At 39.9% G+C, this 15257-nt stretch overlaps 1 protein-coding gene across 1 annotated transcript; it reads left to right on the forward strand.

Annotated features, from left to right (window-relative positions):
• The first annotated feature begins 918 nt into the window (after positions 1-918).
• On the forward strand, positions 919-9529 carry TRIM61 (tripartite motif containing 61). The gene is given in 4 exon segments (XM_010364586.2): positions 919-1048; positions 1051-1134; positions 1137-1435; positions 9425-9529. Coding segments are annotated over 4 exon segments (618 nt in total).
• The last annotated feature ends 5728 nt before the right edge of the window (positions 9530-15257 follow it).

Genomic DNA, 15257 nt, shown 5'->3' on the forward strand with positions numbered 1-15257 from the left:
GGTGGTACATGCCTGTAATCCCAGCTACTTGGGAGTGTGAGGCAGGAGAATCACTTGAACCTGGGAGACAGAGGCTACACTGTGCCAAGATTGTGCCATTGCACTCCAGCCTGGGTGACGAGTGAAAAACTCCAGCTAAAAAAAAAAAAAATGGGGGTAAGTTATTAAATATGATCAACTGAACATATCAAATATAAAAAATGTAAGGTGATTTGATATATAGAGAGATGCATAGGATGATGTAGGAGCGTAAAGAAGGAGCAGTACAGCTTAGTGATTGAGTATCATGCCAATGGTTATGCCAATTAGCATAATGTTGGATAAGCGTGTTAAATTCTTGTAGACTCTGCTTTTACAGCTCTAATTGAGGATGATAGCTCCTAACTTACGGAGTTGTTCTGATGGTTTAGTTGAACCTGTGACTATGTGGAAGATCCTAGATCCTTAGCATAGTACCTGACATATAATAAATTATCTTAGAGAACATTTCTCTTGGGCTGAGTCTCTAGAAGGACCAAAACTTAGTCCTAGGAAAGAAGTGAGGGTAGGGTAATCTATGCAGCAAGTGGTTTGTGAAGAGGGAAAGCAGGGCATCTAGGTTGGTTGGTTGGATGGTTTTGGCCCAGTACTTTAGGGGACTGTAGCCAGGTGAAGATAATGAAATATGAAGGGCTCTGAATGGTGAGCTAAGGTACAAAATGTTGTCCTGACTTATGGGGAGTTATGAACAGATTGAGGGCTTAACAAGTTTCCAGAAGCTGCCACATGCCAAGTCAGTAAAACTGAAAGCTGGCCAGATTTCAAGGTCTGAGGAAGGTATCCACTTCTTCCCCAGACCTAGTGGGTCATGAGCTCTAGAGAGCTAGGCCTTGCTAAACCAAAAGAATTATCTTACCTACCATCTTTGTTCAAGGCTCAATGGAATTTGTGGCGGCCCTGGCTGACCTCCGAGCAGAGGCTAGCTGTCCCATCTGTCTGGACTACTTGAAAGACCCAGTGACCATCAGCTGCGGGCATAACTTCTGTCTCTCCTGCATCATTATGTCCTGGAAGATCTAGATGATAGTTTCCCCTGCCCATTTTGCCACTTTTGCTGTCCAGAAAGGAAATTTGTAAGCAATCCCCAGCTGGGTAGTTTGAACTTGCTAAGCAACTCCAGATAAGAAGCAAGAGGAAGAGGCAGGAAGAGAAGCATGTGTATAAGAAGCATAATCAGCTTTTGACTTTCTTCTGTCAGAAAGACCTAGAGCTTTTATGTCCAAGGTGCAGTTTCTCCACTGATCACCAGCATCACTGTGTTTGGCCCATAAAGAAGGCTGCCTCGTATCATAGGAAACAACTGGAGGAATACAATGCACTGTGGAAGGAGAGAGTGGAACTAATTGAAAAAGTCATAACTATACAAACCAGAAAATCACTGGAACTGAAGAAACAGGTAAAACATAGGGCAGAAGAAGTCAAGTCTGAATTTGAGCAACTTAGGTTATTTCTGCAAAATGAGCAAGAGACTGTTCTTAGGCAATTACAAGATGAAGACATGGATATTTTAGCACAACTAAATGAAAGCCTAACAAAATTTTCAGATTATACCTCCTCATTAAAATATCTACTAAAGGAGATAGAGAGCATACCTGTGAAGTCAGAACTGGAATTACTGGCTAATGTTAAGGATATCTATCACAGATATAAAAATTTAAAATTCCCTGAACCTTTTTCATTCAAATTGAAAGAATATGGTTACCATCTGCCTCCACAATATTCTGGCCTAAACAAAATTATCAAGCGATTTCAAGTAGATGTAATTCTAGATCCTGAAACAGCACATCGTAAACTTATAGTCTCAGAAGATAGAAAAACTGTGCGGTATGGAAATACAACACAAAACTTACCTCGTAACCCAAGAAGATTTTATGTCCTGCCAGCTGTCCTGGGTTCTAAGGGATATAGTTGTGGCAGGCAGTACTGGGAAGTAGAAGTGAAAGACAAGCCTGAATGGATTCTTGGTGTCTGTAATGACTCTCTTCCCAGAAGGAGGAAGAGTCAACCAATTTTAGTACAGGATGGACTATGGGGAATTTGGTGATCTAGTCAGAATAATTATATTGTATTGGGCCATAAGGAAATTATTCTGCTGCCCAAAGTAACACCTAGAAAGATTGGCATTTTTTTAGACTATGAAATGAATGAGGTTTCCTTTTATAATTTGAATGATAGATCTCTTCTCTATACTTTTAATGAGGATTTTACAGGAGCACTTTGGCCTTATTTTTATACTGGAACTGACTCAAGACCTCTTAAAATTTCTACAGTAACAGATTCTGAATGAAGAACTATTAAAAGACTGTCATTTTGTTTCAACTATTAGACATAACTGAGCCAGTGAATCTAGTTTTGGCCATTCTGTAATTTGTCCAGTTTTCCCCCTAAAAAAACAGAATCGTTTATATCTCAGTTTCAGCAACTTCTAAAAATAAGTGATTATAGGACCTACTTTATTATAAATTATGGAGTCGGTCGGGCGTGGTAGCTCAGGACTATAATCCCAGCACTTTGGAAGGCCGAGGCAGGCAGATCACATGAGGTTGAGAGTTCAAGACCAGCCTAATCAATATGGAAAAATCCCATCTCTACTAAAAATACTACATTAGCTGGGCGTGGTGGCGCATGCCTGTAAGCCTGGGCAACTCCAGCCTGTAGCCTGGGCAACAAGAGTGAAACTCCCTCTAAAGAAAAAAAAAAAAAAAAAAAATTACGGGGTCAGTGACAAACTACCTTAGAAATTCTAAGACAAAATACTTGAAAAATATATTACTGAAGGAATGTATTATATAAGAAAACTATTACTCCTATAATTGCCAATAGAAGCCCAATAATGTTTTTTCTGTGTTGCCTATATATTTTTCCTTTAAGATTAAGTATTTTTTTTTTTTTTTTTTTTTTTTTTTTTTTTTTTTTTTTTTTTTGAGATGGAGGCTCACTCTGTTACCCAGGCTGGAGTGCAGTGGTGCGATCTCGGCTCACTGCAACCTCTGCCTCCTGGCTTCAAGTGATTCTCCTGCCTCAGCCTCCTGAGTAGCTGGGATTACAGGCATGCACCACCATGCCTGGCTTATTTTGAATTTTTAGTAGAGACGTGGTTTCTCTATGTTGGTCAGGCTGGTCTCGAACTCCCGACCTCAGGTGATCCACCTGCCTTGGCCTTGCAAAGTGCTGGGATTATAGGCCTGAGACACTGCGCCCGTCCAAGATTAAGTCTTTATTAAAGGCATTCATCATTACTCTTGGACTACCTGATATGTAAATATAGCCACTATCAACTTTTTTTTTTTTTTTTTAAATTAAAATTTTCTTTCTTTTTTTCTGTTTTGCCCAGGCTGGTCTTGAACTTATGGCCTCACGCAGTAAATCCTGCTTCAGCCTCCCAAAGCACTGGGATTACAGGCATTAACCACCATGCCCAGTGCCACTTTCCCCTTTCATCTGTTTACCTCAGTATTCCTAAGTAACTTTTTTATTCTGTGCGTCTTTGTCAGTACTGCCTTAGTCCTATAGAAACTGAGATGTCGGTCGGGTGCATTGGCTCACGCCTGTAATCCTAGCACTTTGGGAGGTGAAGGTGGGCCGATCACCTGAGGTCAGGAGTTTGAGAGCATACTGGCCAAAATGGTGAAACCCTGTCTCTACTAAAAATACAAAAAAATTATTGGGAGGCCGAGGCAGGTGGATCACAAGGTCAGGAGATCAAGACCATCCTGGCTAACACAGTGAAACCCTGTCTCTACTAAAACTACAAAAGAAAATTAGCCAGGCATTGTGGCGGGCGCCTGTAGTCGCACCTACTCGGGAGGCTGAGGCAGGAGAATGATGTGAACCCTGGAGGCAGAGTTTGCAGTGAGTCGAGATTGCGCCGTTGCACTCCAGCCTGTGCGACAGAGCAAGACTCCATCTCAAAAACAAAACAAAAAAAATTGTCGCACGTAGAAGCACATGCCTGTAATCCCAGCTACTCAGGATGCTGAGGCAGGAGAATCTCTTGAACCCGGGAGGCGAAGGTTGCAGTGAGCCGAGATTGGGCCATTGCACTCCAGCCTGGGCGACAAGAGCGAAACTCAATCTCAAAAACAAAGGAAAGAAAATGAGATGGCACTCTTAACATCCTCCTCTACCACACACACGTATATACACAACCAGTAAATAATCTTCTTCTGTTCCCTCCGGACAGAGTACCTTCTAGTGCTGTTCAGCTCCTGTCCTTCACTTCACTTTGGGAACTGATCTCTAGTCTCAGAATCCATCTTAACTTAGTTCCATGTTTTCCTCCTTAGGTTTATGTTAATTCAGAGATTAATATCATTCAATAGATCACATATGTGACATTTGGAAAAACTTGTGTCAACAAAAAAGACTGGTGAGCTTTTGATGGGATTATGTTGTATCTTTTTAGATTAATGTGGAGAAAATTAACATCTTAACACGTCAGCTGGCAGACATAACTGAGACAATGAATCTAGTCTGTTCCATCAGTTTTTATGTCATTAACTTGTCTGAAATGTGTAGTTTTCAATGTACATGTGTTTAGCATCTTTTGTCAGATTTGTCCTTAAGTATTTGATATTTTTATGTTGATTATTTCAATTCTAATTGTTCATTACTAGAATGTAGAAATTGATTTTTGTGCATTAATCTTATTTCCTATAAGCTTGCTAAACTCACTTCTAGGAGCTCTTATGTAGATTCCATTGGATTTTCTGCAGAGGTAGTCATGTCATGGGCAAATAGAGACATCGATATTTCTTCCTGTGTAAGCTGTTGATCATCTGTCTTTCTTTCTTTCTTTTCTTTCTTTTCTTTTCTTTCCTTTCTTTCCTTTCTTCCTTTCCTTCCTTTCCTTTCTCCTTTCTTTCTTTCTTTCTTTTCTTTCTTTCTTTCTTTTTTTGAGATGGAGTCTCGCTCTGTTGCCTAGGCTTGAGTGCAATGGCCCTATCTTGGCTCACTGCAACCTCTGCCTCCCAGGTTCAAGCGATTCTCGTGCCTCAGCCTCCAGTGTAGCTGGGATTATAGGCTCCCACTACCACACCTGGCTACTTTTTGTGTTTTTAGTAGAGACGGAGTTTCACCATGTTGGCCACTCTGGTCTTGAACTCCTGACCTCAGGTGTTCTGCCCACCTCGGCCTCCCAAAGAGCTGGGATTACAGACGTGAGCCACTGCACCCAGCCCAAAAGCACAGTTTTTAAAAATCTAGGTTTATAGTTTCAATTATTGTTTACAAAATTTTTTTGATTTACAAATATTACTTTATAACCATTCCTGCCAGCTTTTCAGAGGCAGCCACTCTGAACTTTTCAGCTTTTTTATAGTCACCAAATCACATTCTAATAATACTTTTGGATTTTTTAGTTTGAAGTATTATGTCCCACTTTGGAAGATAAGAATTTGGAACAGCCTTCACCCAGTGGCCCTTCTAGTAGAATTTATCATTTTTGTTTTAGAATATTTTCTCATATTTATTTTGATTATTTCAATACCATTGAAATATAATTTATCATTTTTATTTTAAAATACTGTCTCACATTTATTTTGACTATTTGAATAACATTCATTTCTCAGCCATGCATTGTGCAGTGATTGGCATTTTGTTTTTTCTGTAACTGTTCCCTGTAGTAAATAATCTCATTGTCAATATGCTTTGTTTTCCATGTTCTTTTTCTTTTTTTTTTTCATTTCAAGTTTTAACCGAAGCTTGTATGTAAGATTACTTTATTCCTGCATCTTCTCAATTGTTTCTTCCTTGTATTTGCCCTTTTCTTTTTCTGCTTGGCGAGATTTGACTTTCTTTTCAAGGATCTTTTTGCAGTCTTTGTCCAGTTTTAGCCTAGTGATAACTACCTTACTGGCGTGAATGCCTACATGGACAGTTGTGCCATTAGCCTTTTCCCACTGCACCTGTTCAGTGTAGATGACGTATTTCTTCCTGTAAACCTGGACTGCTTTGCCAAGTTGCTGACCTTTATAGTGTCCTCGTACAACCTGAACTTCATCATCCTATTGGATAGGCATGGATCAAACGTCCTACTTCTGTCTCAGCAATTTGGAAAGAAGGGAAGACAAAGTCTTCCTGTGACTATGGGAAGGTGCACTGAAATGCCTTTTGCGGTTCTTGCTTCTGTCAGAAGTCACAAAGGGACTGAACTTCATTTTGGCCGCTCCCACTTCAGTGATGGCTGCAAAAGGAAAGAGCTCCATGTTCTTATTCTTAATTCATTCCCAAACTGTCCCCTGCACTTGTCTGATTTCCTGAATTCATTTAAAGGCATCTGGCTTTATGCCATTTCATCTTGCAGAATACTCTCAAGGAGCCCTGTAATCTGCAACACAGGCACATTTGTTCACTAAGCCAGCTGCTCAGGTATCTTGGAGATATTCTTGGCATCTCTTGAATTGTTTTACCTGTCTATGTTTTTCCATTTGGAAGTTGGTTTCTTGTTTAATTGGAGCACATCCTTCAGTAGCTTTCTAATAAGGCTCATGGGAAATAAAGTTTTTGAGACCTTTTTTTGTTTGTTTGTTTGTTTGTTTGAGACGGAGTCTTGCTCTGTTGCCCAGGCTCGAGTGCAGTGGCGTGATCTCACCTCACTGCAAGCTCTGCTTCCTGGGTTCATGCCATTCTCCTGCCTCAGCCTCCCAAGTAGCTGGGACTACAGGCGCCTACCACCACGGCCCGCTAATTTTTTTGTGTTTTTAGTACAGTCGGGGGTTCATCATATTAGACAGGATGGTCTCCATCTTCTGACCTTGTGATCCACCCACCTCAGCTTCCCAAAGTGCTGGGATTACAGGCATGAGCCACCATGCCCAGCCTCTGAAAATGTCTTTAGTCTATCCTGATATTTAATCAGAAGTTTTGCAGGGTCTGGAATTATAGTTTTGAAAGAATTTACTCTTACGTATTTTTAACCTTTTAAATTGAGAAATATATAGTTATATCTGCAATGTATTATGAAATACATGAGGAGGCTGGGCGCGGTGGCTCAAGCCTGTAATCCCAGCACTTTGGGAGGCCGAGACGGGCAGATCACGAGGTCAGGAGATCAAGACCATCCTGGCTAACACGGTGAAACCCCGTCTCTACTAAAAAATACAAAAACTAGCTGGGCGTGGTGGCCGGCGCCTGTAGTCCCAGCTACTCGGGAGGCTGAGGCAGGAGAATGGCGTAAACCCGGGAGGCGGAGCTTTCAGTGAGCTGAGATCCGGCCACTGCACTCCAGCCCGGGCGACAGAGCGAGACTCTGTCTCAAAAAAAAAAAAAAAAAAAAAAAAAAAGAAATACATGAGGGTAAACAAATGTTCTATAAGCATGACATTTAGTCGGTTACACAAATTTGGTCAGGAACTTGCACCCAAAGTCAGCTGGCATTATAATGGATAAATTTAAGCTCCAGGTACTATTGCAATGCTTCAGTTATTTTTATTTTTTATTTTTTTGAGATGGAGTCTAGCTCTGTTGCCCAGGCTGGAGTGCAGTGGTGTGATCTCTGCTAAATGCGGCCTCTGCCTCCTGGGTTTAAGCAATTTCTTGCACCTCAGCCTCCCAAGTAGCTGGAATTACAGACATGTGCCACCACGCCTGGTCAATTTTTGTATTTTTTGTTAGAGTCGGGGTTTCACTATATTGGTCAGGCTGGTCTTGAACTCCTGACCTCAAGTGATCCACCTGCCTCAGCCTCCCAAAGTGCTGAGATTACAGGCATGAGCCCCCACGCCTGGCCAGTTATCTTAATCTTAACCAATCCAGATAAAATTACATACTTCCTGGCTAAATTACAGTAATTAATTATAGTAGACATCAAAAATAGGATGACATTAGTGAAATGTGTTATTAGAGAAATATGGATTGACTGAAATATTTGAGGATCTGTGAACGCGGTGGCTTCCTTGGACCAGAAAACAATCATGGTTTAAAGACAATTATTTTTGTAAGTGATAAAGGGTTTTATAAATGAAAAATATAATTGTGTATTTCCAGCATCCCTACTCTGCACTCCTCTTGCCAGTTTCTGGCTACTTAATATTCCACCACCAACCTTATGTCCCAAGAAATCATTGCTATAATATTCTTTTCCCTATTTCCTCTACATAATCAGGCTTCTTCCTAATTGTTCTATTCCTTACTCATTGCCGAAACTAAGGCACTGAGATAGTGGAAAGAGCATGCATTTGAAGTCCCATACTAGGTTGGGCCGTTTGTGGCAGTTATCAATTTATTGCCTCTATTTTTATCTTTCAAAGAATCAGCTTTGGTTTTGTTGATTTTTCTGTCTTGTTTCTAATTTCAATTTTATTCATTTCTGCTCTAATTTTTATTTTCGTCCTTCTGTATGCTTTACATTGAAAAGCGTTACATTTGCTTTTTTTCTCTCTAGTTTCTTAAGGTAAAGGGTTAAGTTACTGATTTTAGATCTTCTTTTCTAATATATGTTATAAATTTAATGCTATAAATTTCCCTGGAAATACTGTATTTGTATTTTGCTCAAAATATTTAATTTTCCTGAGACTTACTCTTTGACCCAAGGGGTATTTAGAAGTGTACTAATTTTCACATTTTTGTGGATTTCTCAGAGATTTTTCTATAATATCAACTTTAATTTTGTATGATTTCTATTCTTTAAATGTGTGAGGGTATGTTTCATAGCCTATGATGTGGTTTATCTTGGTGAGTATCTCATAGAAACTTGAAAAGAAGGCTGATTTTGACTTTTCTGTTTTTTGTTTTTATTGGAGACAAGATCTTAACTAATGTTGCCCAGGTTGGACTCAAACTCCTGGCTCCAAGTGATCCACCCACCTCGGACTTCAAAAGTGCTAGGATTAAGACAGGGTCTGGCTATATTGCCCAGGCTAGCATTCAATAGCTATTCACAAGCACAGTCATAGCCCACTGTATCCCCAAATTCCTGGGCTCAGGAGATCTTCCTGCCTCAGCCTCCCGAATAGCTGGGACTATAGGTACACATCACCATGCCTTGCTTCTCTGGGTTTAATCAACCATGTTTTTTTTTTTTTTTTTTTTTTTTTGAGACGGAGTCTCGCTCTGTCGCCCGGGCTGGAGTGCAGTGGCCGGTTCTCAGCTCACTGCAAGCTCCGCCTCCCGGGTTTATGCCATTCTCCTGCCTCAGCCTCCGAGTGGCTGGGACTACAGGCGCCCGCCACCTCGCCCGGCTAGTTTTTTGTATTTTTTAGTAGAGACGGGGTTTCACCGTGTTAGCCAGGATGGTCTTGATCTCCTGACCTCGTGATCTGCCCGTCTCGGCCTCCCAAAGTGCTGGGATTACAGGCTTGAGCCACCGCGCCCGGCCTAATCAACCATGTTTTAATGATTACATTTTAATCTCTTCTATTAACTTTTTATTTATTTATTTTTTGAGACAGAGTCTTGCTCTGTCACCAGGCTGGAGTGTAGTAGAGCAATCTTGGCTTATTGCAACTTCTGCCTCCCAGGTTCAAGTGATTCTCCTGCCTCAGCCTCCTGAGTAGCGGGGACTACAGGTATGTGCCACCACGCCCAGCTAGTTTTTTTTGTTGTTGTTGTTTTTTGTTTCTTTGTTTGTTTTTTGAGATGGAGTCTCGCTGTGTCACCAGGCTGGAGTGCAGTGGTGCAGTCTCGGCTCACTGCAACCTCAGCCTCTCAAATAGCTGAGACTACATGCACACACCACCATGCCCAGCTAATTTTTGTATTTTTAGTAGAAACGGGGTTTCACTATGTTGGCTAGGATGGTCTTGATCTCTTGACCTCGTGATATGCCCGCCTCAGCTGCCCAAAGTGTTGGGATTATAGGCATGAGCCACCGCGTCCAGCCTAATTTTTGTACTTTTAATAGAAACTGGGTTTCACCATGTTAGCCAGGATTATCTTGCTCTTGACCTCGGTCATCCACCTGCCTCGGCCTTCCAAAGTGCTGGGATTACAGGCATGAGCCATCATGCCTGGCCTTATTGTATACATCTTTTAAAAACATTTTTTAGTGGTTCTTCCAGGGGTTTACAGTATACATTTGAAAATAATTTGAGGCCTCCTTTAAGTGAAATTATACTGTTTCCCTTTCAGTTTAAGAACCTTGTAATAGTATATTCCCAATTCTCACTGATTCTTTGTGGTCTTGTATTCATGCAATACTTTTACATATGCTGGAAAAATACTTTTTTTTTTTTTTTTTTTTTGAGATGGAGTCTTGCTCTGTCGCTCAGGCTGGAGTGCAGTGGCCCGATCTCGGCTCACTGCCAGCTCCACGTCCCAGTTGACACCATTCTCCTGCCCCAGCCTGCGGATAGCTGGGACTACAGGCGCCCGCCACCACGCCCGGCTAATTTTTTTTGTATTTTTTTTTTTAGTAGAGATGGAGTTTCACCGTGTTAGCCAGGATGGTCTCAGTCTGGTGACTTCGTGATCCACCCGCCTCGGCCTCCCAAAGTGCGGTGATTACAGGCGTGAGCCACCGTGCCTGACTTTATTATTGTTTTAAACAGCTAGTTATCTGTTAGAGCAATTACCTTTATTTTATGCACTTTATTTCTTTGTGTAAATACAAGTTTCTGACATCTATAATATTCCTTTGGCCTGAAGTACTTTAACATTCCTTGTAGTGTCTGATGGCTACAAATTCCCTCCATTTTATTTTACTAAGTATTTTTCAATTGCTTTTGAGAAATGTGCTAATCGGTTATAGAATTGTGAGTTGGCAAGATTTTTTTTATTTACAGAAGTAACTATTATCTCCTTCCTTCATCAGTAGTCATGCACTGCAAAACAGTGGTTCAGCCACTGACCACATACATGACAGTGGTCCTATAAGATTATAAAATTGCATTTTTACGGAAATTTTCTATGCTTACATATACTTAGATACACAAATACTTGCCATTGTGTTACAGTTTCTATAGTATTCAGTACAGTAACGTGCTGTACAGATTTATAGCCTAGGAGCATTCGCCTGTACCGTGTAGCTTACAGGCGTCATAAGCTACACAATTGCAATCTAGGTTTATGTAACATACTCTATGACGTTCACAGAATGATGAAATCATCCTATGACATAATTCTCAGAGCATATTCCCGTAGTTAATGTATGCATAGCAGTAATGTAGTTTTTTACTTGGACTGCCTTCAAATTGTTTTTGATATTAATTTTAAGCAGTTTGAATTTGATTGATATGTTCATATGTTTGGAGATATGTTGTCATTTTTTTCTTGTTTTGGGGTGTGTGTGTGTGTGTGTGTGTGTTTTGATATTCATCATGCTTGGTGTTCTCTGGACTTCTTGGTTCTGGAGTTTTAGTGTCTGTAACTAAATACTTGGCCATGATTTTTTATGAGTATTTCCTGTTTTTCTTTTTAAATTTTATTTATTTTTGCCTTCATTTCCTAGTGATGAGATTTCTTCTTTCTGAGATTCCAAGTGTCCGTAAATGACACTGTTTGATACTGTCCCACAGTTCTTGGTTTTTGTTTTTTATTCTTTTCCCTTTATATTTCAGTTTGGGTAATTTGTTTGTCTTCAAGTTCACTGATTATTTCCTTCAGTGTGTTGAGGGTACTAATGAGCCCACTGAAGGCATCTTCCTCTCTTTTCTGTGGTTTTCATTGCTAGCATTTCCATCTGATTTTTTTTTTTTTTTTTTTTTTTTTTTTTTTTTGAGACGGAGTCTCACTTTGTCACCCAGGCTAGAGTGCAGTGGCACGATCTTGGCTCACTGCAGCCTCCACCTCTCAGGTTCAAGTAATTCTCCCTCACCCTCCCAAGTAGCTGGGATTACAGGCGCCTGCCACCACACCTGGCAGTTTTTTTTTTTTTTTTTTTTTTTTTTTTTTTTTTTTGTATTTTTAGTAGAGACAGGGGTTCACCGTGTTGGTAAGCTTGGTTTCGAACTCCTAACCTCAAGCGATGGTCCACCTCAGCCTCCCAAAGTGCTAGGATTACAGGTGTGAGCCACCACGCCCAGCTCTTCCATTTAATTTTATAGTTTCCAACTCGCTGATGAAATTATCGATCTACTCCTGCATATTGTCTTTATTTTCCACTAAAGCCTTTAACATATCAATTACAATTATTTTTCATTGTTTTGCATGAGATTTCCTACATTTGTGTCATAGCTTAGTATGGTTCTGATGTTCGTTTTGTCTCTTCAGAGTGTGGTTTATTTTTCTTTTACTTTTTTTGTATGCTTTGTATTTTTTTGTTTTTGATAAAAACCAGACATATATAGAAAAATACATACTGATGTAAACATTTTTATACTTGTAGATTATATTAGTTTTGGAGGGAATACCCTAATAAGGTATCACAAACTGGATGGTTTACATAACAGGAAATTTATTGTCTCACAGTTCTGGAGGCCAAGTCCAAAATATGGGTGTTGGCAGAATTGGTTCTTTCTGAGGGCTGTGATACAGAATTGCTTCCATGCCTCCAGGCTGTGGTGGGTTGCTGCAATCTGTCATTCCTTGGCTAGTAGATGCATCACTCTGATGGCATTCTCCCCATGTTTCCTCACGTAACCTTCCTCTGTGCATATATTTGTGTCAAAATTTTCTATTTTTATAAGGACAGCACTCAGATTAAGGCCCACCCTAATGGCCTCATTTGAACTGATTACCCTTTTTTTTTTTTTTTGAGATGGAGTTTCACTGTTGTCGCCCAGGCTGGAGTGCAATGGACAATCTTGGCTCACTGCAACCTCCCCCTCCCAAGTTCAAGCGATGCTGCCTCAGCCTCCCGAGTAGCTGGGATTGCAGGTGCCCGCCACCACGCCCAGCTAATTTTTGTATTTTTACTAGGGACAAGGTTTCACTGTGTTGGCCAGGTTGGTCTCGATTTCCTGACCTCAGGTGATCCAGCCGCCTCGGCCTCCTAAAGTGCTGGGATTACAGGCCTAAACCACCGCACCCGGCCTTAACAGATTACCTTGGTAAAGACCTAATTTCCAAATGAGGTCACATCTGAAGCACTGGGGTTAGCACTTCAATAATGTTTTTGGCAGAACACAATTCAACCAATAGAAGAAATGAACTTGTTTCCCTTCTGCTAGGCCTGTAGGGAGGGTGTGTTTGTATTAATCGAGCCAGGAATTAGGCAGAGTTTGAAGTTTGTTATTGCTGTGGTTACCCTTACTGCATTCAAGGCTTCAGACTCCCCTCGTGATATGTCTCTTTCATTTCTCAAACTGGATTCTACTGTTACTCAACTCCTGTTAGTGTGGTTTTGGGAGTTGGGGAAGCTTGTGTTCTCTGATGTTCTGATTGAGTATGAGTCATGGGCAGGCACTCTGAACTCTGGTCTCAGGCATGTGTGGCCTTCACAAATGTTCTTGACCCTCCTCCAGATGTGATGCTGGGCCTAGCACACATACCCACATCTCACAGCACACAGGGAAATGACTGGCACATCTTCCAAGTCCCCTTTTTCAGGGAACTACCTGGTGATAACACTCACCAAAAGAAGGGAAGAAAACTAAGAAGGGAAACAAGGGACTCAGACAATAGAGTTAAAACCTCTGGACATAAGACAAAAAATAATAGTTAATTCTTAGGGTAATGGAAACATGAAAGTCCTCAGATGACAGCCGTGCATCATATCACCAAATTTCAGTTCATGCTAAGATGATAGAGGGCTTCCGGAGATTGAGCGCTACAAAGAAAATGAATATAATCAACAAATTACATGTGGAGTTTAGAGAGGAACTTTAGAGATTAGCAGCTATGGGGCTGAAAGAGATAAACAGAAAATGCAGCAAGTAAAGTATCAGGCAATTTTAATCACAGTAAAACAAAATGTGTATCAAATTAGAGTACCTAAGCGGCTCAGCTGTGAACAATTATACAGTCATATGAACATATTAATCCAGTTACATTACCATATTTGGGTATTTGTGGGTAAAGATAGAGTATGTGTCTGGGTGGTGTGAGACCTAAATTCTCAGTTTACCTAATAGAATGTTAATTTGAAATGTCTAACATTAGACATATTACAGTTACGGAGAAACAGCAAGGTCACTGGAATAAATCATGGCTCTGTTTAACAGGAATTTGGCATAGGATAGCATGACCCAGGAGATTTTCGTTTTTATATTAGACTTGTTGCTGGACTGAACTAATAATTTTCTATGTAATTTTGATAAAATTCATAATGTGGAATTTTAATTCATAATGTAGAATGCATTGATGACTGTGTAAGTAATAACGTCTTTCATCTTAGACCATCAAAAATACTTTATAATTTACTCCCATTACATCTCTGAAGAGTATGCATTTCTAATACTATTTTATTGACAGCTGCTAAAATAATGGAAGAAGAAAACCTTTTCTCTGCTTATAAGTGGTAAACACAGAATTCAGAAATGTGACGCTCCTCTCGTAAATAAAAATACAAGATAGTTTTGAAATAATTCATCCTTCATAATCTATTACTGTACAGATTATTAGAGGTTAGAAATCACACCCAGTGTGAAACACAGCTTAAGTAGTTTCATAAAAATATCACTTGAAGAAAAGATATGAGACCTGGCATTCAAGTTATAAGATTAAATGTCACCCACGTCATTGTCCAGAAAAATCCTAATATTACCGGGTTTTACTTTTAATAGAAGAACGATTGCCGCTCTACCTACTGTAATGACTTCAGCAAAGTTACTGCATTTTGATAGCTGAATACTAAAGCATGAATCCTGTTGTGATGGTGTCTTTTTCCATCTCCTGGAAAGACAATTCTAACAACTCTATTATATCCCGTTTGATTTTGTCCTCTCTCTTCCTCCTAGTAATACCAGCCTTAATCTTTTTTGGATCATGAGTTTTTGTGGTGTCTTTCCAAATCTCACTGTATTCTATCTTCAGAGATACAAGATTATGGAGTGCTGTTTTAGGACCTAGAGTGAAATCTATGTAAAATGAAGAATCTTTTGTCGACCATAATGTTGTGGCAGAAGTCTAGAACCATCATTCCTTAGTTAAAATGGAAAAGCTCATGAAGTTTTTTATCTTAAAACATGTTATTGATACATACCCTTATATCAATTACTGGTTGTCTATTTCAGTGAATAGTTTGCTATCTCACTTATTAGAGCTTTAAGATAATATGGTCTGAAAGTTTCTTTTTCATCTAGTGTGTGTATCATATCCTATTCTTTGTATTTTTGGGTTTTCAGAACTGCATCTTATTCATTTTCTAAATAGAGTATAAAGTGCTCAAAATCAAAGTTTAA

This window comes from Rhinopithecus roxellana, chromosome 2, assembly GCF_007565055.1.
Source record: "Rhinopithecus roxellana isolate Shanxi Qingling chromosome 2, ASM756505v1, whole genome shotgun sequence".
NCBI lineage: Eukaryota > Metazoa > Chordata > Mammalia > Primates > Cercopithecidae > Rhinopithecus > Rhinopithecus roxellana.